This window comes from Anomalospiza imberbis, unplaced genomic scaffold, assembly GCF_031753505.1.
Source record: "Anomalospiza imberbis isolate Cuckoo-Finch-1a 21T00152 unplaced genomic scaffold, ASM3175350v1 scaffold_224, whole genome shotgun sequence".
Lineage (NCBI taxonomy): Eukaryota > Metazoa > Chordata > Aves > Passeriformes > Viduidae > Anomalospiza > Anomalospiza imberbis.
Window position 1 is genome coordinate 52,459 of NW_027099855.1, and position 26,014 is coordinate 78,472.

Genomic DNA, 26,014 nt, shown 5'->3' on the forward strand with positions numbered 1-26,014 from the left:
AAACAGAAAGTCCACTTTTAGATGATGATGATCTCCCAAGTAACAATGCATGACATTTAAAAGGAAACGGTCAATTTAAACCTGTAGGTATAAGGTGAACCAATGTGCCATTTATTGTGGTTTTGGTGGAAACTGCCAAGTCCACCCCAGCGATGCCTGGGGTCCCCCTGATGTTCCTTGAGCTTGAGCTGCAGCTGGATCCTGTTCTGCTGGGAGACAAAGGATTCTGAACCTGTCTTTGAGTTTCCCTGCTGTGGCAGAGGTTTGCCATTTTGTCATACTTGGAATGGCATTAACTGCTCCAATGGTAACCTTTCTTGCATCTAGGGCACGGTTTATTAGGGTTTTTGTTCCCTTTGTTATTTATTCTTTGAGCAATACTTTTTCACATGACCTTCTTCTCCACAGTCAAAACATTTGGCTGTTGCCCTAGCAACCTGTAGCTGTTGAACTAAGGCTGTTGATAGTAAACCTGCTTGGTTTTGTTCTGTACCAACATGTGCACAAGCTATGATAGAGTCATGTAAGGAAACATCAGGTTTGTGTTTAACCAGGTCAAGTGCCTTGCAGCACTCAGGATTAGTATTTTCATAAGCTGAGGATTTGAGTAAAACTTCAGCTGTATCTGGTAAATCAGTTTGCCTTATCACAGCTGTTTGCAAACGATCAATAAAAGTAATGTAGGGCTCTTGATGTCCCTGCCTTATAGTAGAGAAGCCAGGTTCAGTCTTATTAACATCCATCACTCTTTTTTTGAAGTTCTTATAACCAGCTCCTTTGCTTGGTTATATGTTTCTGGAGGCATCCCTAACTGTTCTTTTATTATGGTCTGATGTCCAGTCCCTGTCAAATGATCCTTTGTTATCGCAGCATTAGCAGTGTCTATGTTAGCCCGCACTTGATCTTCACAAAGCCCATTGTACTGTGAAGTACAACTGTCCACCATATAAAATATTGTGCTGCTGTCCTAATTGACTTAAATAAAGCTTTCCAGTCAGCAGGTAACATAACACAGCTCTCTGCAATAGCTTCTAGGAGTCTAAAGGTAGAGAAAGATTGCAAGCCATTCACTTTCATAGATTTTCTTGGTTCTTTAACCATTTCATAGGAAAGTTGCTCATTGCCTTGATAAACTACAGGCAAAGGATGAAGCAATTCAACATCCCCTTGAAGCAAAGCTGTTTTTCTATAGATATCTAAAAGTCTTTTGGCTCAGGGAGCAGAGAAAATTCACGATCAGTCACGAAGGGCTGTTTTGGCCCTTTTGTGTCAGTAGATGGTGCTGCAGCCATATTTTTCAGCTGTTGCAATGGTCTTTTAGACTACGAATTTCAGCTTTTTTCTACACGTTTGCTTTCTTTTTCCTCCCTAATGGTCCCATCCACATGCAAAACAAGTGAATTAGAACATGAAAGCATTGCTGTGGGTGCGGGGAGAATGTATAGCTGGGAGTACTATGTCTTCAGAATTATGAAAAACTTGCAATGCAGAGTATATAATTTTCCATGTTATAAATTCATCTGAGTTAATATCAGGCATATGTGTTTGATGTGCTTCTAGAGCATCTTCCACTCGCTTCTAGTGATTGCGGTCATAGGAGCCTTTACGGGGGTACCAGCAACAGTTAGTTTTCTCCCATAGAAGAAGTTGTATTACTTTATTTTCCTGAATTTTAAGATTATGCTCCTTTGCTATACATAATAAGCAGTCTTTATGGAAGGCTTCTAGTTTAGAGATATTGTTGTCCATTTCATGAGAGAATTACCTGACCGCACTGCTAACCTTTTTTTTAGTCAGCAATGAAGGGACGTCCTCAATGATCCTTGAGGCTCACCATTGGTACAGTCGGGATGCACTGCTGGTCCAGGATTGCCTAAGGAGATTGTATGTAGGTTCAAGGAGCCATTTGCAAGCATATGAAAGAAACACAGTCCCCGGTTGTGGTATAACCACAGGCGTCTATTAAAAGTGTACATAGCTTTTATAATATTTCCACCATTGGGTTAGAATAGCGTGAGCCTGGAAAGCCAATAGTATAATTGGTAATAAAATTGCTATCCAATAATATTTGTGATCAATTCGCTAATAGCAACATCAGACTTTTCTCTCAAAGATAAATGCTTATATAATAGTTCTTCCTGCAAAATGCTGTGCACCTGCTACTTGTTACACCTGCTACATTTTTTAAAACTTTGTTATATCTCTTCTGCCTTGACTGAATAGTCTTTTTTTTTTTCCTAACTAAATAGTCTTTGTTATAAGTTCCCTTTGTTTTCTTTCCCTACATGAAGTAACTTCTGTCTTCCAATCATTGTGGTACTTGCTTGTGTCTGAATCAGTTTGTATTTCACAAATGAGCAGACCTAGCATAAAAATATCAAATGGTCCACCACAAAGGATTCTGATAGCATTGAGTTACACTTAATACAAAGCACTGCTCCGACAGGCACATCTGTTTACATACATGGCTGAAGGATAAAATCTTTCTGATATAATAATGTATGATTATTTATTAACTCACTCAGGTACTAAGTGACCTAGCTTTTCAGACACTGGAAAACGTGATAGGTTCAAATTTGGCCTCTCTTTTCCAATGAAAGGATATCAGCTACTGCTATAAAACTTTCTTGTCACTGAGAATGAGGGGCAGATAAACAAAGGTTAGTGGAATTAAATGTAGAGGGTAGTGGAGAGAATAATTTTGTATTCTGGATAGAGATGTCTCCAAGGAGAGGACACACCTGAGCCCTGAAATCAACTTCTAGGAGTGTTCATGTGCTTTGCCTTAGTCATGGGATTAAACACCTGATTTGTACTGACTGTTTCCTGCCTGATAGATAGTGTTCTTCTCAGCATTCTGAAGAACTGTGAGTTCTTAAATCACTCTTATTAGTATTAAGAAACTTGAGTTGCTAACCTGGTCCAGTAGAATTCTTTTACAGCACTGGATGTTTCAAAACTTCTTCATTTGACCTACTTTGGTTGTTCAGTTGGATTGTCACCAAAAGTATGTAGCCATTCTGCTTGTTGGGTGCACATGCGCTGAGGGTGGGACACAAAAGTAGTGTCCTTATTTAACAAGGACACATCTAACATCTGTGTACTTCATTCTAAAAGCTGTCTGACAAGCTGCCTTGACAAATATCTCATTTCATTGTTTGATAGTCCCAGAATGTGTTTTGGTGAAAATAAAAGACACCACCCAGAATTCTCCATTCAAGAATAGCCTTAATATTTTAAACTTTAACAGTTATTTGCATTGTATTTAACAGAGGGGTTTTGTGGATTTGTTTTGTTGTTAATTGTTGGGGTTGTTGTTGTTAATTTTTGGGGTTTTTTTAACTCTCTACTGTATAGAGAATTGTTTGCTTGCCTTGATGAAATGAAAGGGACAAATACTGATATGATCAGCTTCTTTTCAGTGTTTGGCGTTTTCTTGTTCTGGTACCAGTGTATTAAATTCAAATATCCTCATTCTAGAAAAAAAGAAGTAAGAGATTTTGGTATTCACTAGATAAGGTGCTGTTTACATTCTCCCAAACATTTCTGTAATGAATAATTTCTCTAAACTTCATGCTTAAAGCACATTAAAGTAATATTTTTGTATTCCCTGCCTCCTGTAAATGAAAACAGCGGTGAAATTTAATATGAAATTTGACACACACTTCTTTAGAAGGTGCATTTTTGTCAAGTGCCATTGACACTCTTGCCTGAGACAGGGGCTTAAGGGTCTGTATAATGGTGCAAACTCAAAAATGAGATTCCACTGCTAAAATCTGGCAGGGAGATAGTAGCTTTTATAAATAATATCCTGACAATTCTTTTGCTGCCCATAGCAATGGAGGAGCAAAGGAGAGACCACTTTTACTTTTCTGCTTAACATGTACAATATCAGCTTCCTAAATAGTTAAAAATGTTTCTCTTCTAGGATGAAGATTTCCTTACTTTAATTTACAAGGCTATGATGAAGGATGCTTTGAATTCTTCACATCCAGTCTCTTCTGCTGTTCAGTCTTCAGAGCAAATTGAAGAAATGTTTGATGCTCTTTCTTATATCAAGGTAACTGTAAAAATATTCCAAAATATTTGGAAAGTGATACATTAGCTATTGAAACTATGAATGTGGATCACAAGTGAATAGGCATGTATTGACAAACCTTTGGAGGTTATTTACACCCAACTCAAACAATGCAGGATTTCTCAATAATGTTTTTGAGCATATATGTAGCATTTAATTAGGAAAATATTATGTATATGTATTTGTTGCCTTACTTACCATCTTGTTGAACGCTTGAGCACAAAATATAGTTGTAGGAGGGAAACCAATAGATGAAGCAACATAACCAGCTAGGCATATATTCTTCTGGTAGCAGACTGTAACAAGTGATTTTAAAAAGAGTAAAAACAAAACAACAAAGTAATAGTTCAATGTTATGCTCTCCCTAGTTCCCTCGGAACACCTTTCCTCTCGCCTGTGTCCTCCGATGTCCTTCTGTGTGGTGAGTGTGCAGCCGAGGCTGCCTGTTGCTTTTGACCAGGCTCTTCCTTTTTCATTTTCATTTGTTTCAAGGGGGAATTCATACCGAGAGAGAAAATGGGTAATCGCCTCTCTCCGGTTAGACGGGATTTTTATGTCCAAGTTAAGTCTGCCTTTGTGCTGGGGGATGTTTCCTTTAAAAAGAGGGAGTTGAAAGCTTTTGTTAATTTTATTTTCGACCATTTCCCCGATGTTACCCAGGGAGATGCTTCTTCTATTTTATTCTGGGGAAAAGTTGGGAAACATATATATGATTTACAAGTAAAGGGGAATTTTAGAGTGGGACGTTTTTTTCCTATATATGATTCTATTTTTAAGTTATATAAACCAGAAAGGGAAAGTTGGGTCCCTGGTTCTCCTACCCCTCGTTCCTCCCTCCCCAATCCTCACCCCACTTCCCCTAAGAGTGGGTTGGGAGACAGATCCTGCCAAGAGGCACAGGGTTGCTGCCGTCCCCCTGCTGCTTCCCATCCCACTCTGTCCTCTTTTCGTTCTGGGACTGGCCACCCCAAAACGACTCTTGCCACTCTCCTCAATCCGAAAACCCCTGACCCCAGTTTTAATCCCAGTTGTATAAATAGTGATTGTATTACACAAAATGATGACGGCCACATGGTTGGTCATCAAACACCACAAAATGGCGCTTTCCCCCTCACTCGAGTTCCCGCCACTTCGCCATCACTCCCTCCCCCGTCGGGTCCCTCCTCCATCATTGCGTTGACGCCCATGTCATCGGGACCCTCCCCTCCTGCTTCCCAGACCACACCCCTGGGTGGGCCCCTGGTGGTTGGGTCAGAACCACCAGAAGGCCACGCCCTGGGGGGTGGATCAGGCCACACTTCCTCTCCTCCCACTTCTGGTTCCCACGCTACCAGAACCGGAAGTAGGCTCTGCCAGAAGCAGGCCATCTTGGCCTGCCGAGTCTCCCGTCACCGGGACTCACCAGTAAGAGAGAAGCTCCGTGCTCTAGCCCATCCTGCTTCATCCTCCGATGAGGATGAGGACAGTGATGACCCCCGACCTATCATCACGCCTGGGGGGGGGCTGGGCCCAGATCAGGGAGGAGGCCATTTGGGATGGGGACCTGGATCTCGCTAGAGATCTAGGGACGTTTGCGGCACCAGTAATTTTAAAAAAGGGGAAGGAGCCTAGGTGGGAACAGCTACCTTATGTGGAGGTAAAAGAACTTAGGAAAGCGGCAAAAGACTATGGGCGCAATTCGCCATTTTTTAAGAACGTATTAGACCTCACGTTTGCGGGACATACATTAATCCAGCATGATCTAAGATACATAGCCAAAGCACTCTTCTCCCCTACGGAACTCCTTTTATGGGAGATTCACTGGAAGAAGCTTTTAAAACCGCTTCTCAAAAAGTATGAACTGTCAGCACTTTTGGGAGAAGGGGCTGAAGGAGTCGACGCCCTGGCGGGAGAGGGAGAGTTCGGCAGCCCACAAGATCAAATTTTGTTACCTAACACACTGCCGGATGAGATCAGGGACGCTGCCAAAACAGCGCTTCTTAAGATCCCTGATGGGAATACCCCTCTCCAAAGCTTTGCATCCATTATACAAGGCCCAGAAGAAACTTTTATAAGGTTCATAGACCGGTTGAGAGAGGCCATAGAAAGACAAATAGACAACATGGAAGCCAGGGACGAACTGCTTCGTAAAATGGCTATGTCCAACGCAAACACAGAAACTAAAAAGGTGCTCCGAGCATTGCCTCAAGACCCTTAACCTACCATCTCCCAAATGGTAAAGGCGTTCTCTAAGGCAGCATCTATTGAACATACGGTGGCATTAGCCGTTAGTAAAGGAATTGGAGAAGCAATGGTCAATCTGAATAATATCAGATGTTTTAAATGTGGCCAGTTGGGTCATATGTGGACGGACTGCCCTCATTGGCAGGTGGAGCACCCCTTCCCGGTTAACATTCAGTATCCTAGATCCAGTTACAGGAACCCTCATCAGCATTGGCACCATCGGCTGGGAAACGGGCAGCAAAGCGCGACGAGGGGCCGCGCGAGGACAACAAATGGCCCATCATAGCGCCCAGGTCTCCCCACCATTCAGGAGAACCATTGCCCACCCGGTACATTTCTGCGGACCGGCGCAGCCATGAGGACGGCCTCCGTTACTTCCACAGAACAAACTGCCTAGATCAAGATCTGCATCAGGTCCTCACCAGCTCCATCCACATCATGTTTCCAGATGAGGACCTGGTACGTGTGCCCGCAGGGTTCCTGCCGCCGCCGTATGATCAACGACCTACGACCATCCTGTTGTTAGGAGACAGCCAACACACCCCGGAGGAACTGACTATTCTACCTGAGGTAGTGTGCATAGACCCAGGTAATAAAATTACAGTATCAGTCACCTGCACTAATCCTCCTTTTTCATTGTGCAAAGGATCACCCTTTGCATTGCTCTATATTTTAGACCCTCAGGATTTGGACTGTAACGAAGAACACCATCCATATGTGTTTCTAACACAAAACATATGCAAAGAGAGACCTTTAATTAAATCTGTTGTTTCTTTTCAGGGAAAGTCCATCTCCCTGAAGGTGATGGCAGACACAGGAGCTGATGTCACCATCCTCCCTCAGTCAAAGTGGCCCCGCAACTGGGAGTAAGTGTCCCCTTGTGGCACAATCTCTGGAGTGGGGGGAGCTGTCAACTCTAGAAGGAGCAAGCATCTGGTAACCATAGAGGGACCCCAGGGTCAAATTGCCACGGTTAGACCCTTTGTAGTTACATCAGAAATCATGTTGTTGGGGAGAGATGTTCTATCTCAGTGGGGAGCCAGACTTGATATTCCGGACCCTAAATGGGATTTTTAGTATGGGCCACTGCAGAGCGCACCACCCCACCTTTAGAGTGGAAATCCGATACGCCAGTGTGGGTGGATCAGTGGCCCCTTCCTATAGAAAAATTAAAAGCGCTTCAAAGTTTAGTTGAGGAGCAGGTGCGTTTGGGACATTTAACACCTTCCACCAGTCCCTGGAACATGCCAGTCTTTGTAATAAAGAAACCTGGAAAAGACCGGTGGCGCCTGCTCCAGGACCTGCGTAAGGTTAACGAGGTCCTTGAAGACATGGGTCCCCTTCAGCCTGGTCTCCCCTCTCCCTCTATGCTCCCAAGAGATTGGCAGCTCGCAGTCGTCGACATTAAAGACTGCTTTTTTAATATCCCTCTGTTCCCAAGAGATGCTCCCAGGTTTGCTTTCTCCGTACCATCCATCAACCGCGGAGAACCATATAAGAGGTATCAGTGGACCACTTTGCCTCAGGGAATGAAAAATTCTCCTATGATCTGCCAAACTTGTGTTGCACAGGTCCTCTCGCCTGTCAGAAAAACCTTTCCTGAAGCCATCATATTACATTATATGGATGATGTTCTAATATGTGCTGCCACTGACACTTATCTTAAAGCAGCACTTACAAAGACAATACAGGCTATTACAAATGCAGGGCTTCAAATAGCCCAAGATAAAATTCAAATGACTGTGCCATGGAAATATTTGGGATACTTAATAACTGGAAGGACCATAACACCACAGACTCTTTCTATTCGAGAAGACCCTCAGACCTTACGAGACATCCAACAGATCTGCGGGACCATCACATGGATCCGGCCACTACTAGGACTCACCACGGAGGAGCTAGCACCTCTCTTCAACCTTCTCAAAGGGGACGGCGATCTAGCTTCACCTCATCCACTGACATCGGACGCCCGGAGAGCCTTAGACCGAGTGGTGGATGCGATGAAGTCCCGTCAGGCGCACTGAGTAGTCCGGTGCCTTCCAATAAACTTCTGCATTCTGGGTAAGTGTCCCAATTTCCATGGTCTTTTATTTCAGTGGGACTCTACACAGAAGGACCCACTTATAATCATCGAGTGGATGTTCCTTCCACATCAGCCAAACAAAACCATCTCAACTCCACCCGAGTTGATGGCGAAGTTAATAATGAAGGCTAGGTCTCGCCTCCGAACCCTCGCAGGGTGTGATCCGGCGTGCATCTACATTCCATTCACTCTAGATCAATTGGAGACTATATTACAAACAAATGAAAACATTCAAATTGCCCTTGATAGCTATCCCGGACAAATCTCAATTCACTATTCGAAACATAAATTATTCAAAGATGCATTGCATTTGGCTCCAAAGATCTGGAAAAGTAAAACTCCTATTAAAAATGCTCTCACAGTGTTCACGGATGGATCAGGTCGATCCCATAAATCAGTGATCACCTGGAAGGACCCGGATAGTCAGAAGTGGGAGTCTGACGTCCAGACAGTCAAGGGTTCCCCCCAGATCGCAGAACTCTATGCGGTTGTGAGAACATTCAAAAAATTTCAACAGCCTTTTAATTTGGTCACTGATTCGGCCTATGTTGCTGGGATAGTAGAAAGAGCAGAACATGCACTTTTAAAAGAAGTTGACAACAAAATTCTATTCAGCTTGCTCTCTGAATTGATTTGGCTAATCTCCCAAAGAGAGCAACCTTACCATGTGATGCATGTCCGTTCACACACGGATTTGCCAGGCTTCATTGCAGAGGGCAATCGGAGAGCAGATCTTCTGGCTATGTCAGCACAAATATCACCGGCTACCCCTAACCTACCTGATGTCTTTCAGCAGGCACAGCTCAGCCATGCCTTTTATCATCAGAATGCACCAGCACTTTCTCGACAATTTAAAATATCCAAAGAACAAGCTAGAGCGATTATTGCCACATGCCCTAATTGCCAGTCCTTTGCCCTTCCATCTCTGGCGATGGGAGTTAATCCCCGAGGATTAGGTGCGTTAGAGTTGTGGCAAACAGATGTCACCCATTACGCTCCTTTTGGACGTCTAAAATATATTCACACGTCGATGGATACCTTTTCTGGAGCGGTGTTCGCCTCTTTACATACGGGTGAAAAGGCTAAAGATATAATCAAGCACTTTTCTATGGCTTTCGCTACTCTTGGCGTGCCAAAAAATATAAAGACAGACAACGGGCCAGGATATATGTCTAAAAACTTCCAAAAGTTTGCGCAGCAGTGGGGAATTGCCCATATTACAGGCATTCCACATAACCCCACCGGTCAGTCTATTATAGAAAGGACCCATAAAGAGATCAAGAAGCTCTTAGAACAGCAACATGATCATACCCTGCTGATGACCCCAGTAGAAAGGTTGTGCAAGGCAATATATGTTTACAACTATCTTAATTGCTCGGAAAAGGAGCCAAATCCTCCCATACTGAGGCACTTCCACAATAACACCCGCGCGGTATTGAAGGAAAGGCCTCCAGTCCTTATTAAGGACCCAGAGTCCCGAAAAATCATGGGACCATATCCGCTGTTAACTTGTGGAAGAGGGCATGTGTTTCTACAGAGCAGGGTCCGAAATGGATTCCCGGGAAGTTTGTCAAACCATACCTGGACGCCGCTGTAGAAGAAGATGCTATGCCAGAACATGCTCCAGAACCTCACCAACCTGACTCTTCCGTCGCGTGGAGGCGTCGGAAAAAGAAGAATACCACACCACCCAATCTCGTATCCCGAGTATTAATCACCCGCCGCTGCTTCCCCATTCCCGATAACCATATATCTGCTGTACCTTCCCTTCCAATTTACCCTTCCTTTCCCTCTTACCATTTCCCTCGAACCTCCACCCTCTCCCACAAATAATGGGTTTTTACTTTTTATAAAATCCTAAAAGGATGGGAAGAAGTGGGAACAGGGAACTTATGTGGAACTTCATTAATTGACTTTCTTTTGTTATTATACCAGAACCACACAGGATATGTCCTCCCAGATGGCTGCTGTCATTACCTTCATTCTTCCTATTTGGGTCCAAATGGCTAGAAGCTGGATGGTACCACAACCAAGAGAAAACATCTGGATCACACTTGCAAAGTCCCTACAACAGGACAATTTTTGCTTGGCCATGGGTAATGTGGACAATCCGCTCTCCACTTGCTTGGTAGGAATACCCCTGTCACCTAATGACTATCCTTATGCAGGTAAAAGACCCAATCCTGTGGACACCTGGGATGAGTAGACAAGGATATTGCCACATGCACCACAGGAGCCTCAGGAATTGGACTTAATAGGCTCCACAAAAGCTATGTTCTGTGTGAGGTTCTCCTATCAGCCCACACAAGATTGGACAGAAATAGCCAAATTCCATCCAGCGGGCTCACACAATATTAACAAAAATGATGTCTCTCCTCATGATAGGAAATATAACGCTGCAAATTGGTGCAATTACACTAGTAACATGGTATCTAAGTCCTCTTCAATTCCCAGAGTGCTTCCGAAGGGAGTCTTTCTCATTTGTGGTGACAGGGTGTGGGCAGGGATCCCGTCCAAGATCAAAGGAGGTCCCTGCAGCCTTGGCCAGTTGACTACACTAACCCCCAACAAAACCCAAATTATAAATTGTAAAAATGAAAAACAATTGCCTCGCCAAAAAAGATCTTACACAGAATTTGATCCAAACTGTGATTCCCAAATTTATAATTGGAATAAAGCAAAAAGAGTTGCAGCATCCATTTTTCTGCCTTGGTACGCAGCAGCGAAAGCTCTAGGAGAACTCTCTCATTTGGGGTGTTGGCTGAGTAAACAGGCCAACGCTACATCCGCCGCACTCTCCGACCTATTAGCGGATGAAGAAACCACCAGGCATGCCACCCTACAAAATCGAGCGGCAACTGATTTCCTGCTACTCACCCATGGTCACAGCTGTGAAGACTTTGAAGGACTATGCTGCTTTAATTTGTCTTCAAGAAGCACATCAATTCAAGCCCACATAAAGGAGATCCAGACACAGATAAAAGACATTAAGACAGAGGCTCAAGCCGTGGACCCAATCAACAAGATTCTTGCCCAATGGGGCATCCCAGGATGGGTGGCCGCAATATTAAAAGGACTTGCCTGGGTTTGTCTTATAATTTTTATTATCCATCTTGCTTTAATTTTCTTTAAGAAGACTATTGAAAAGACTATCGGAAATGTTTATTTAGTTAATAACAAGGGGGGAGATGTGGAAGGAGGTCTCGGAAGAGATCTACCGGGATTACCATGGGAAACTACTGTGGTGTAGGGGCATGGTAATAAGATTCCCACCGTTCCCTATGTCCATCATTTGGTGTACCCTCCCCAGTTAATGTCAGTTAAGCAATAGTACCATCCCAGGTTCTGGAAGGTTCTTTGTTCTAAGTTCTGTTATTGGTTCCCTCCTTGTAACCACTCCTTCCCTTATCTCCCATTGGTTCGTACTATCCCTATCCCTCCCACAAGATCTTACCCTATTGGATGTATGTACCCCGACCCCACCTCCTCTCTCCCGGATATAACCCCTATCCCCTCCTTCGTGGGGGGGGGGCTCTGAGGGCTCTGGTCACCCAGACATCGGAGTTCAGGCACTCAGGGTAGCTCCCCTCTCAAAAGGTTGTCTCCCTTTGCTCCTTTTACTTTTTCCTGTCTTTTCCTGCCTTGAATAAACCTCTGAGAACTGCAGCGCTCCGTGTGCCGACCCGTCTATTTGGTGGATTCGAGCTTTAGTCATCTGGGGCTCCTGTAGACCAGCGACCGGCGGGTTTCCCTGTGGGACCTAGGTCTGGGACGCCTCAGTATCACATTATATTTGGAGAATTATTTTATTACTTCATTGCTACTAATTATGCACATTTTGAATAGAATTGTACTAGCCTGCACCTTTGAGAGCTGACCAAAAGAGGTTTTTTGCACATTGTCAGAAATAGTGTTTTCACTAGCTGCTTTCTGTGTTTCAGAGGATTTCATTACATAGCTTTTCATTTATGCCTGAAGTTCTTGTATTCCACTACTCTATAGCTTAGGTAGAGTTCTTGGCAATTCACATGAGAAGACACTGCAGTGTAGTCCCAAATAAGCAAAGGATTGTCTGTTACTGAATTGTACAACATAATTTGTTTTATTGGACTACCAACTGACGCAGATTAGTAGGTGACCTCTGCATTGTACTGTCTTGAATAGAAATAATTGTACAATATTATTTTTAGTCTGACTGTTTTGCAGACTGTCCATAAGCCTAACACCCATAGGTGGTTCAAGATCCACCTGGAAGGATATGACAGTAGGCAAAACAAAGGAGCAGAGCTGTAGGTGAAGTATGGGTGCATACAGGAGAGGAGATTGTGGCCATATTATTAAAAACTGTAGTAAGGGCTATTCCTGATGTTCGGTGACTAGTGAATAACCAGGCAGCCTTCAGTTTCAGATAAGATGTTACTCAAATTCCAGAACCTGAGATTGAAATGTATGAGAACAATGCATTGTCTCTCTAAAATCTTCTCCTCCTTGTTTCTTTCCCAAAAATACAAAGTGCACCTTTAAACTATTCTTGATCTATGACTGCTCCTCTGCATTCACTTCTACAGTATGCAAGTCTTCAGGCAATTTACTTATTGGTGGCTTTCACATAGAAACATTCACAACCCCTTTGATACTAAAACTACTCAGTTACTACTTCTTTTTTTTTCTTTGCAAGATATGGCTGTATTTAAACTCAAGAAAACATACTTGTTCTTCTGCAGTCAATTCCAGCCTACCAAGCGTATCTCATGTTTTTTCCTGTGTTTTTAGGTTTTTGATATAAGTGCACATCATATGATTGTTAAACACTGACTCACAAGTGCAGTTCTGTACCATACGGATGAGTATTGATAATGAAAAATGGCAGCCAGCAGAGACATATCAATAAGAATGCAATATTTTTCAGATCATGTTGATTGGAAAAAGTGTCAAATTCTACTAGTCCATTTTGTAATTGTAATTTGAGCCTTTAAAATATTTTTTTTCCAAAGCAGCTGGGAAAAATTTTCAAACTACATTAGCCTTTTCTGTAACTGTATTTGGAGTTTATGAAATAGTAAAATAATATTTTTCCAAGGAAACTGAGTGTAAAGGTAATTATTTGAAGGATATTATTTGGAATAAAATCTGCTAGTTTCTGACTAACTCCTGTACTGTGAAAGAGCTATAATACACATAGGCTTAAAAAAGTTTGGTAACTTCAATTTATTGATTCATTTTCTATTTTTTTTTTCTCCTTATAGGGGGCTTCACTTCTTTTGATGCTGAAGCATTATCTCACTAAGGATGTTTTTCAGGCTGGCATTGAGGTATACCTGCATAATCACAACTATGGAACTGCCCAGAGTGATGACCTGTGGGACACCATGAATGAGGTATCCATCTTGGACACACTGTTCTTTCCTTTTTTTTTTCCCCTCCACTTCTCTAAGAGTGTCATAGGTTTCATTTATTTCCTTGTTTATTAAAAAAATAGGATAATGGACTGCAGGTAAATACTCTCAATTTTTTGCTCATCCTATCCCAAAATTCTCTCATATAGATAGGGAGATTACTGAAGCTTCTTGGGCTACATCGCATATCATCCCAAGAAAGCACTGTGAGTGAGTATGTACTGCCCTGCATGTCCATCCAGAATGGACATATCCTATCTAGAATTACATGGGTAGTGTGTTAAGACTGGAACGAAAGTAATAAAATTCAGGATAAATTTTATTTTCAAGGAATAGCTATACCCAACCTCACAGAGGTCTTGGGTTACTCTCAACTAGTGTAACTTTGTGGTAGCTTTTGTTTTAACAAGTGTGATGAAATTCTAGAAAAGCAGACTGTACAGGCAGTTCTCAAATTATAAGGAAGGCGTTAGGCTGTGTCTAATTTTAAAATGGGTGTGAAGCAGTCAATAAAGCAAGGGCTCAGATAGAAGAGAGTAAGGGCTAGTGTCAGCAAGGCTGTGGGAATCAGAGAGGCCAGGGAAAGGAGGGTGGAGAGACAGACAGCAGGAAGGACAGGGGAAGGACTGAGGGTCCTGAGAGCTACAGGTCTATCAGTCTGAACTGAGTGCCAAGGCAGGTCATGGAGCAGATCATCTTTAGTACCATTACAGGGCACATACAGGACAACCAGGGAATCAGACCCAGCCAGCATGGATTTAGGAAGAAGAAGTCCTGCCTGACCAACCTAGTCTCCTTTTATGACCAGGTGACCCACCTGGTGGATGAGGGAAAAGCTGTGGATGTTGTCTCCTTGACCTTCAGCGAAGCCTTTGATACTGTCTCCCACAACATTTTCCTGGAAAAGGTGGCAGCTCATGGCCTGGGCAGGTGGACTCTTCGTTGGGTTAAGAGCTGGCTGGATGGCCAGGCCCAGAGAGTGGAGGAAATTTGCAAGTTTATTGTCAAAGTGATTGTTTACAGATGCAAAATTGTGCAACTACTTGTTTAGTGACATAAGAAGGAAGTGTTCTCCATTTGCTTTTTATGTTATTATTGTTTTTACAGATTACTAATGGAACGCTAGATGTAAAAAAAATGATGAAGACTTGGATTGTGCATAAAGGATTTCCTTTAGTCACTGTTGTCCGAAAGGGCAAGATTATTTCAGTACAACAAGAGAAATTTTTGTATCGTGTGGAACCAGAAAACTGGACATCCGATGCAAGGTTATTACCTTCTTAATACCTTTTATCCATTAAAAACAAGCTGCTGTCTTAAAGCTTGTACACCTTTCTGACTTGTATTCAGGCCTTTTAGTGTTTCCTTTGAAGGTAGGTAATACCTTCAAAGGAATTTGGCACAGAAATTCACACATCTAGTGTCTGCCTGAAGGCCCATGTCTGTTTCCACTGAAGCAAGTGGTAAAAATCGGTGACACCCTTTGTAACCTGAATTTCTTTCATGCATCCTTTTCCTGAAGCTTTTAAGCTTGACATCATGAGTTGGTTTTCAATACCAAAAGGCAGATCTCATAAGTAAAGGTTTCTTTACATTTGAGAAAGTTTTGTGTGTTTAACAAGACTCTGAAGAAAGGCAGGCTGCAGAAGTTTCACAGAAGTTACAGATGCATGTATTCTACTTTAAAGCCTCTGCTTCTTACTTCCAAAATTCAGTTGTATAACTTGGGCTTTACTACAAGAAGGTAGAGAAGCTAGCATCAATGCTTTCTTGGCTTCAAAATTTTAAGATGACACTACTACCTGACAACAAATGACTGAATGTGCAACAGAGGCAATATCTATTGTACCAAAACCTAAAAGGAAATACATATGCAAATACTGGAGAAGTAAAGATGTGGCAGTTGGTAGTTTTAAAATTTTGTTAACTGCACATGTAACTTACCATATGACCCTCAACAGTGTCTTCTAACAAAAACATGTAAGTGTGAATTCGTTTGATATTTTGCTGGTTTTATTCATTTGTTTGAAGTTTAACAGGAGCTAAGTCCATTGCATCACCTTGCTGAAAATTAGGTCTGTGAAAGAAATTTGTCTCTTGAAATGTAGGAATTTAGAGGGCTCTGTTTTACTTTTGTTATGCGGAGAAAGAAAAGCAATGTGAGGTTGAAAGGTAAGAGAAGAAGGGAAGGATTTTGAAGCTAAGTAGTTTCTGTTTCTAGTTGATGTAAGTTTGGGGCATGTATGAAAGGTTTAGAAAGAGAGCACTCTATGTGAGTCATACATAGAGGAGATCCCTGTCAAAATCGGATTTATGTGTGCAGCTTCCTTCATCCCACTCAGATTTATGTTTTTCTCTAAATAGCCAAGTCCTTATAATCATGACGAGCCTCCTTAGCATTTGTTCTTCCAGCTTCCAGTTCACTTAAGAAAGTCTTTGTGGTACACCATGAATTGTGGTTTCTATGCCATGATTTGGAATTTGAGTCTTGTACTTGGATAACTTTTTAATTTTAGCTAAAACTTGTAAAAGATCAGATAAACAATGTTGGACTCAGGTAAAAATCATACTGGATGAACTTCTGATGCAGCCAGAGATTTACTGTCTGTATGATTTTGGACTAGCTACCTAGCATGCTGGAACTGGGAAAGAAGTACTAGGAAAAGTAGAGTCCATTAGGGACTAGTGCAGTTTAAGTTCTTCATCGGTGATGTACACAGTGGGATCAAGTGCTCCTGCAGAGAATTTGTAGATGACACCAAGCTGAGTGGTGCAGTTGGTGTGCCTGGCGGAAGGGATGCCATCCGGAGTAATCTGGGTAAGCTTGAGCAGTGGGCCCTTGGTCAGGCCAGCTTCTGGTATCAACACAGGCTGGGGGATGAACAAATCGAGAGCAGCCTTGCAAAGGAGGACTTGGGAAGAGTCAGGGTACTGGACACAGGCCAGCAGTGTGCATTCACAGCCCAGAATTCCAGCTGTATCTTGGGCTGCATTCAAAGCAGCGTGGGCAGCAGGGGAGGAAGGGGATTCTGCCCCTCTGCTCTGCTCTGGTGAGAGCCCACCTGGAACCCTGCATCCAGCTCTGGGGTCCCAGCACAGGAAGGACATGGAACTGTTGGAGTGAGTCCAGAGTAGGTTCACAAAAACAATCATGGACATAACACCTCTCCTATACAAGGACAGACAGACAGTTTGGGCTGTTCACCCTGGAGAACAAAAGGCTCTGGGGAGACCTTACTACATTCTTTCAAGTACTTAAAGGAAAGATGGGGACAGACTTTTTAGCAGGTCCTGTTGTGATAGGACAAAGAATAATGGTTTTAAAATAAAAAAGGGCAGATTTAGACTAGATATAAGGAATAGTGTTTTTACAATAAGGATAGTAAAACAGTGGCACTGGTGGCCCAGAGAGGTGGTCGATGCACCATCCCTGAAAGCATTCAGGGCCAGGTTGAATAGGACTCTGAGCAACACGATCTAGTTGAAGATGTTCCTGCTCATTGCAGGGGACCTGAAAGAGATGACCTTAAAAGGTCTTTTTGAATCCAGTCTGTTCTATAAAATTTACTCATTTCTCAACATGATGGGATTTAAAAAAACAATTTCTGTGCATTCTGTTCATGTGTTCTTTCATCATATTCTGATTATAGAAGTGAGATTTATACTTTATTATTCTACACAGCATTCAGTGATTCTAGTATTATTAGTGTACAAAAGTGCTTAAATTAAAACAAACCATTCAAGGGAGATAATATGTATAGAACATGTTAGTAAACATTTGTTTTCCTTTGCAGTTACCTGTGGCATATTCCTCTCACTTACATAACAAATAGGTGCAACTTCACCCATTGCACTAATGCATATTTACTGGATCAGAAGTCAGGTATGTAACTAAAAGCTTTTGTAGCAAGTTAATTTAGGGTTACAGATCCATGATTTTTCTGAGAGCACCCTTGAGTAAGATGTGAAGCTGAAGACATACAGGGTACAAAGTAATTTCAGAGCTCCGGAGCAGAGCACTGCTGGTGTTGTCATCATCACAGAGCTGGTTCCCTGTAGCATTGTGTGTATAAATACATGACAGCAACTGGAACAGAATCACAAGTTTGAAATTTGTAAAAGCCATGCTTTTCATCACAGTGCATACACACAATCTCTCATATGTTCTTTAGAGAGCAAGTTATGTGAAAGTCAATCTGCCAGTTTGCTGAAATGTTAGGAAGTAACTTTTCACTGAAATCTTTATTTTATTTGATTGTGTGGAAAAATATTGTATTTGGAACAGTAGATGGGGCTGTTTGAAAGAACAACAGGACAAAAGGAGAAAAATTTACTGGTGCAACTTGGGGCGGACTGTGTTAATGTTCATTCAATCAGATGTAGGAAGAAGGATGAAGAAGTACAACCTGGAATTTTTGAGCTGTCTTTCAAAACCTTCGTGCTGACTTTTCCTTTGTCATTGTGGGGGGAAGTAGTGGGAAAGAATTTACTGTCTCTCTGGTACTAGTCTACTTTGTAGACTTTGATTTGAACAAACAGTTGTTAAATGTTTGTTTCAGCTGATAACATATTGTCTGTCCACTGGCTGTCACTGAACTTCCAGAAGAGGTGGAATGGATAAAATTCAATGTGGACATGAATGGCTATTACATAGTACACTATGCTGAAGACTGGAAAACACTGATTGATCTCTTGAAAAAAAACCACACTGCTCTGAGTCCTAAAGACGGAGCAAATTTGATCAACAGTATCTTCAACCTTGCACGATAAGACTTCTGTACTGGGAAAGATATTTAATATGTGTTTCAAGTTTTTTCCAAGTCTGAGAAGATCAGATTTAGTTTCTAGAGACAGCTGCTTTAGAGGAAGTTTAATTCAGTCTTCAATAGCCTTGTTGGAACTGTTCACTGTCACTATTGGACACAAAATGAGTACACAGAAACTTGGTAAGTTCAAAAGAGAAAAAGAGTAAGTTTTATTCAAACATCTGATATTTATATAATTCCAAAGGTGACTGTGGATTGGAGGATGGAATTACCACCTCTCCAGCCATACTGGTCCAAAGATCAATCAATCATTTCTCTCCACCCACAGAGAAATATGTAAACTATTCTATTTATACATGAAATTTTGTGGGAACTCTGACTCTCAAATATATAAACATTATCAGAAGGCTAAAGAAGTTTTATGAGAACTTTAAAACTTTCCAAAGAGCTATAAAAGAAAACTTAACACTTTTCAAAATCAGGGCAACAGTTCACTGATGCTCTAGATGTTATTTCCCTCTTCTTTATAGCATCATCTATTTGTTTGGATCACAGAGAGCCACATGATAGTTTCCATTTCTGGAAGACCCTGTTTTATTTAGTGCCCAGTGATCTGCCTGCTGTTTTCCTGTACTCTACTGCTCCACTGTAGAAAAGTAAGCTATTTCCCTCTTAAATTTTTGCTGGTGCCCTCTCACATGTTTCACCACCACAATCAGAAGCAGGCGAGGTGGAACTTTATAGATCGTCTCTTCAGAAACTGCTATTCTATCAGAGTACCCTTATTTATGATAAATATTTTCAGACATCCTTGCTACACTTCCTTACCCATTTTCAATTTTTATTAACTGGAGGCATGTTAGTGGCCATTGTTGCTTTGTTGTAATCTTGCTGAAGTTAAAATATGAAAATTTCTACATGTAAATTGTTTCTTATGTCATCCCCTCTATTCACTTATCTCTCTGTTAGTGTAATGGAAAGCATCACTTCTGATTTGTTTCAGAGAGTGCCTTTGTTTTGTAGTCTATTTTAATGTTTGTGTTATTTGACCCCTAGTCTAGGAAGAGAGTCTCTGGAAAAGGCCTTTGAGTTGATTGATTACCTCAACAAAGAGAACAGCACTGCACCACTTACTCAAGCTTTGTTTCAGCTGAGTCTTATATACAGCCTTTTAGACAAAAAGGGTGAACAACAGCTGGCAGCACGAGTCATGGTATGTCTTAGTTTTCATAATTATAATTTTAAATAATTAGCTATAATGTTCTTTATAGTTACATTCTCTTTTTACATGTTGACTGCTGAACATACTCATTAAATTCACTAAGTTTGATGGGGACTCTAGAGAGTTGCCAGTCTTGCCAGCTTTTTCTAATGGTCTCTTACCAAAATGCTACATTTTTTGGACCAGCTTCTTCCCCTCTCCTTCCTCTGTTTCCATACCATACCCATATGCCCCAAAATGTTTTGTAGGGAGTGTGGTGCAGTGGTGTCTGGGGCTATCTTAAAGTGCCATACAGGTCAGTAGAAATATGTAATTAAACAGATTCCATGTACTTTTCTTGCGCAGGAACGTTATTTTCAAAAGTTAGAGTGGCTAGAGATCGTGGATCTAATTGCTTTATAGAGAGACAAGAGAAAAAAACGGAACTGTTTTCTGTAGAAATAGAAACACAAGGATGGTTGTCATTGTCCTGTGCCAGTTGTGTAATAGAGTAATACTAGTAATACAAAGACTTGACAGTGAAATCAATATTGTAGGTTCAGTTCTTGATGAGCATATGTCTTTCACTTCTGTGTTTACCTTCTTATTATAGAGTTTCTTCTCCATAATCATCTACTGGTTTAAAATGACCTTTGCTGCTTCGCAGTGTAAATCAGTAAAGGGATTTAGTCTATAAGGAAACTATTAAATGATTAGATAAAATAACATGGTTTTTCTTTATGCTAGGAAAGGATAACTAGTGAATGCTTAAGGAAACATAAGGAAAAAAAAGCAGTATTTTAATTTACCCAAAGTTGTTATGTATCTGCTATAAACAGCCCAAGCTCTGGTTTGCAATGCAGTGTCTATGCAGTTTTATTTAAGTTCAGAATTTTCAGCTGAGATACGATAGCTGATCAGGCATCCTGCTGTGGTTTTGGCAAGCTACGGAACTACAAAACTGAAGGGTGTTCAGCCTATAGACATACAAAAGTGATATCTTTGTGCTAAATGAAGGTGTATTTACTGTGACTTGGTGAAGTTAAAAGCAGTTAAACATACAGAAGTTACAGTACTTTGTGATTGTAAGCTGATTACAAACAAGTTTGAGGCATGACTCAAAGAGGGGTCTTCAGTTTCCATGTGCAGTTTAAGATGTAACCTGGCCTATCTTTCAGATTTATGTGGTATCTAATACTTTTTTCTGCAGTTAAGAAATAGGATGTGTAAGTTAGAATAAATAGATGAAAAACTACTGTGTTTAGCTTCTATAGTTTGAAAGCTCAACCTTTTATTTATTTTTCTTACTTTAAACTAATTTTATATATAGAAAATCCTCTTGGAAGGATTACTAGCTATTGCTAGTAACTTTTTCCTCCTTTAGCATAGGATAGAGCACTTGCTTGGAGATAAAATGGATCAACAGCACTGGACAGATGATGGGACCTTGTCTGAACGAGAGCTCCGGTCAACACTGCTGGCTTTTGCCTGCACCCATGATATAGGAGACTGTAGAACAACTGCTGCTAAGATGTTTGAGACATGGATGAAGTCTAATGGAACAATAAGGTACCACAGAAACTGAGCTTCCACTTCTTTTACCCATCTGCTTTCCTGTTACATTGCCACCATTGTACTTGGGAAAATCCCCCCAACAGCAAACAGAACAATCAAAAAAAAAACCCAAAAAACCAAAAAAAAAAAAAAAAAACCACCACACCACCACCACCGACTTGGTATTGATAAAGAATGTGATTCTGTCTTTAACTGTTCCACATGTAGAGGTAATTGCTGTTTCACAATGAGAGGATGACTCTGCTAGGCTTTGTCTCCAGTCTCATTTAGTTTAACTGCAAAACCAGCCTTAATTTTTTTTTCATCTGAATTCCCTGAGCTGCATGCTGAAAAAAGATTACTTAGTGGCAAGGCCAAAGCACGTGTTTTTATCAAGCAGCACTCATTCTGCTGTGTATTCATGTGCATTTTGAGCCATAGAAAATTCTCAATTTTGTGTACAATTTACTTTGTTTTCATGTGGCTAAATGATTTGCTTTTTCCTAGTGACTGAAAGTATTAGATTGGCATGAGTTCAGTAATGCCAAATTTTAACAATTGCTATAGAATCAAATTGCTCCAAAAAGAGGCATCTCCTTCAAGTGAATATTTTAATTTTGTGAATTCTTTCTTATTTCGTCAGGTGAGCATTTTTGTACCCCGTTATGTTTATTTGTTTTGTTGTTTTTGTTTTTCCTTGTAGTCTGTCTAGTGATGTTATGAAAGCCATATTTGCAGTTGGAGCCAAGTCTGATGATGGCTGGGAATTCCTCCTGAAGATGTATTTCTCTTCAGTTTCCAAAGCAGAGAAGAGCAAAATGATTGAAGCCTTGGCCAGCACAGAAGATGCCAGAAAGCTGATCTGGTATGAAGGAATCGAGATGTTGTATGCTGTGTAAATTACAAGTGATAAAATCTTCTTGGAAAAGTGCATTTCTTTTTTTCTATTGCTGAAAAAATTTCTGATTGCTAAAGAAAATCCATCCAAATGTTTTGCACAGGCTTCCATACACACAAAGAACCTTATATTTTTCACTTAAAAATAACTTACGTAACAGAGCAGCACAAAAAACCAAATTCTGGATATGCATAAAGAGAAAATAATTGAACTTACAGGCTTTTGCACTACTGGTAACACAGTTTCAGATTTTGCAGTGCAGATAGCAAAATTGTAAGCTGGTCTATAGAATCTTAAAAGATTGATATATATAATCAAAATAATAACTAGTTGAAGTATAATTTTTGTTTGGGTTTTTTTCCTCTTCTTTTTTTCATTTCTTTCTTTGGGTGAAAATTTGACTTTACATTATGTTCCTCTCTGTAGACTAAATCTTAATACTTCATGGAGAACACAAACTTGTCCTGCTAATTTAGTCTTCAGCTTCCATCTCTTACATCTTCAATCTGTTGTTTTTCTTTTACAAGTTATTAGAATTTACTTGATCTTTTCCAACGCCAGTAAAAATTTAGGTACCTGGATTAGAGCTAAGGTCATTCTGACTTCTGGAAATTAAAGCTAAGTAAATACAGTTGTTGTAATAAAATGTAACATTGATTTCTTCCATGTGCCAGAATTTGCTTGCTTGATGTATTATATCATCTTTTCCATCTAATTGAGGACTGTCAGGAAACCCATGTGAACATAGGAATGATGTTTTTTTCCTGTCTCTTTGCATATGCTTTGTCTCCTAGGCTAATGCAGAACAGTCTTGAAGGAGAAATCATCAGGTCACAGGAGCTTTCACATATCATAGCAACCGTTGGCCAGAGTTTGCCTGGGTGTTTGCTGGCCTGGGACTTCGTCAAAGAAAACTGGGAAAAGCTTACACGAAAGTAAGGCTTTTGATGCAGCTGAAACTTTCAAACTCACTGTGGCAAAAGCACTTATTTCTTTGTTTCAAACAAGACAATAAATAGGAGCGTTCATATAAGATTCATATTAAAATTCTAAATCATGTTTTAAAATTAGAGTTTACAAATACAACTTGCTACATAAAATTTGAACTCTGAACAAGTGTCCTAGAGCCCCAGAGTAATTCTAAACAATCTTGATCTTAATTTCTCTTGAAAGGTTGCTGTCTCTAAGATGATTGGTTCAGTTGCAAGATATTGATGTGAATCAAATGGTTTCAAAAGGACATCCAGGGAAATAATTCAGCATTTATATTTTCTGAATTGCCACAGCACTCCTAAAACCAAGTAACCAAAATATACACTTGCTTCAGAAATATGTTATCTTTCACTGTCCTTGAAGTGTATCCAGCAGGAAAGCTGCCCCCCCAAGTCTTCAAAAAGCCAGCAGTACTAGAAATCTCTGTTTCTAAATCCCAGTTTTGATTTTAAATAGTTTCATGCTGCTTTAGAAGTTTCTCCTCTATGAAAACTTCTGCTCTAGCAAGCTCTTCATAAACCAGTATTACAGAGTTACCTCACTTGAAAGAAAACTTGGTTGCAAATTCAATTCTGGTAGAGCTTTAGAACACATAGGTACCACAAATACAGATCTTGATATTCACTGTGTGGTGTCCTCAGTTCTTTACTGTTTGATCTGTGATAGTTTGAAAATTTTCCATGGCTTTTCTCTCTAATATTACATTTTAGAGGGAATAGGGAGCCAGAGGCTTGGATTTCTAAGAACATATATTTCTTTAGAAAAATAAGGGATGTAATTATAATGTAAGGTATTGCATTTAAGTGCTTTTAATATTTTTGAACTACTAAACAAAAAAGTAGCAAAAATAGAAAAGAATGGATACATACACCAAAACTGCATCCTAAAGTGTCTCCTAGCTGAAAATTATTTGTTTGTCTTACAGGTTTCACCTAGGCTCCTATACTATTCAGAATATCATTACCTGGTCAACTTCTCAGTTTGCAACGAAGGCACATCTGCTTGAGGTTGGTGGCACTATCTACCGGAAAGGGGTATTTTCTAGTGCCAGTGTTGTTTTCATTTAGTTGAAGGATGAGGAAAATACACGTTCACGTCTTATTTATATCCTTGATACCCTGTTGAGAGTATATGTACAGTTCCTGTACACTGGAACACACAGTCTCACAAAATAATGACTTGATTTATATGTAATTTTGTTCTAGATTTTGTAAATGAGATACATGTTCTGCATCTCTGAAATGTGATACTGTGCCATAAAAATTGCTTTTTGCTGGTTTTTTTCTGTCATCAATCCCGAAGAGTTATTGTGGAAGTTGAGTATCAGCCAAGAGTTGTTTACTAGCTTTTAGAAAGCTCTGTTGTCTTCCCTAAAAAGGCTTCTTTACGGTTTAGTCTAATGTTTTCATTCATATAATTTGGTAGAGATAGGTGTTAATGGTTTCGTTTATAATAGTTTAAGTGTTACCATTGACAGTTATAAAGATGATTGGGTGTGGGGGCTGTTCCAGAATGCTGAAGAGGATTGCTTGCAACAACCAATTCTTTGTCACAGAATAGGACTCCTTTTCCAGAGCTCTGCATCCTCTGCAGGCTTTGTGATATGGTAAATGAGTGTCTGTTTATTGGTGAAATGACATATTGAAACCAAATGAGTTATTGCTGCTGTATCCATGAAAATGCTTTCCTTGCATTTTGGGAACTCCTTGGAGAGGTTTGTTTACTGCGTAGATACAAACAGTTCTCAAAAACGGATTTCCTGCAACGTGTGTATAACCTTTGCTGCTGAACCTATTTTTCTGGCTAATGTTGATTTTAATTAAGATTTTCTTTTTCTTTCTTTATTCTTGCTATGCAGGTCAAGTCATTTTTTGAGTCAAAATCAGAGGAGAGTTCTCAACTGCATTGCGTAAAAGCGGCAATTGACACAATTCAGCTCAATATCCAGTGGATGGAGAGAAACTTGGCAAAGCTACAAGAACTGCTGTAGTGCATATAATACTGTGCTGTGTCAGCCATTTAGGAGCTCTGTGAGCAGTTACTGTGTTTCATTTGCAAAAGCCAGGGTGAAACCAGGCATCACTGCAGCATTGCACTATCAAGGAATCTAGATAGCTCAGGGCATGTCTCAGATAAATTTTTATTTTCCTTGAAGCATTTTCAGCAATATGTAAGTATTTACCCTGAAACTGTTTTCATCTATAGACTAAACATCTGCACAAATGATTAAATATAATTTTATATTTGAAACTTAAGCCCTTTCCTTTGGAGTTGTGTTATCGTTTCTTGGCAGTGGGTTAATACTGGTGCGTTAATACAGGTAAGTGGGTTAATACAGGTAAGAAAGAGTTACCATGAGCTGTTACTTCTTTGCAAACTGCTCACTGAGCAGTAGATTTTTTCTTAATGCAAAACTGTATGTGGTTTCCACATTTGTAGATATAGAAGCTGTTGTGAAACAGAATTATATTTCAGATATGTAAGCAGAAGTGAATGTTATCGAGTTCAAGAGGCAAAATAAATACAATTCCAATTTGATTTAAGTTTGGATTTTTTTATTTTCATGGTGTTCTTTAGAAATTACATGTTAAAAAAATCTTATGCTAATCGTATACAATTTGATATATAAAAGTGGCTGAATGGTAATACAGAAAAGAAAAAACAGATAGCAAAACCAAGTGTTTTAGAGGTGGGATTTCCAGAAACAGTGGTGTGACTTTGGTACTTGTACTCTGAATTTATCAGATAGTTTTGAGAATCTCATTGTCATGGTTTGACACTGGCACGATGCCAGCGCCCCCATGAAAATATACTTTTTTAAA

The 26,014-nt window shown here is 40.4% G+C and overlaps 1 protein-coding gene across 1 annotated transcript; it reads left to right on the top strand.

Annotated features, from left to right (window-relative positions):
• Window positions 1-24: 24 nt before the first annotated feature.
• On the top strand, window positions 25-25,728 carry LOC137466470 (leucyl-cystinyl aminopeptidase-like). The gene is made up of 12 exons (XM_068178199.1): window positions 25-39; window positions 3,929-4,060; window positions 13,631-13,762; window positions 14,888-15,048; window positions 17,575-17,661; window positions 18,364-18,542; window positions 19,599-19,759; window positions 21,132-21,316; window positions 22,005-22,166; window positions 22,994-23,134; window positions 24,118-24,199; window positions 25,051-25,728. Exons 1-12 carry the CDS (start codon window positions 25-27, stop codon window positions 25,180-25,182), a joined length of 1,569 nt encoding a protein of 522 aa, XP_068034300.1. The 3' UTR covers window positions 25,183-25,728.
• Window positions 25,729-26,014: the final 286 nt, after the last annotated feature.

Coding starts and splice junctions, on each gene's coding strand:
- LOC137466470 (XM_068178199.1), top strand. Junction 17,662..18,363: donor TATTTACTGGATCAGAAGTC/AGGTATGTAACT, acceptor TGTCTGTCCACT/GGCTGTCACTGAACTTCCAG. Junction 21,317..22,004: donor AAGTCTAATGGAACAATAAG/GTACCACAGAAA, acceptor TTTTCCTTGTAG/TCTGTCTAGTGATGTTATGA.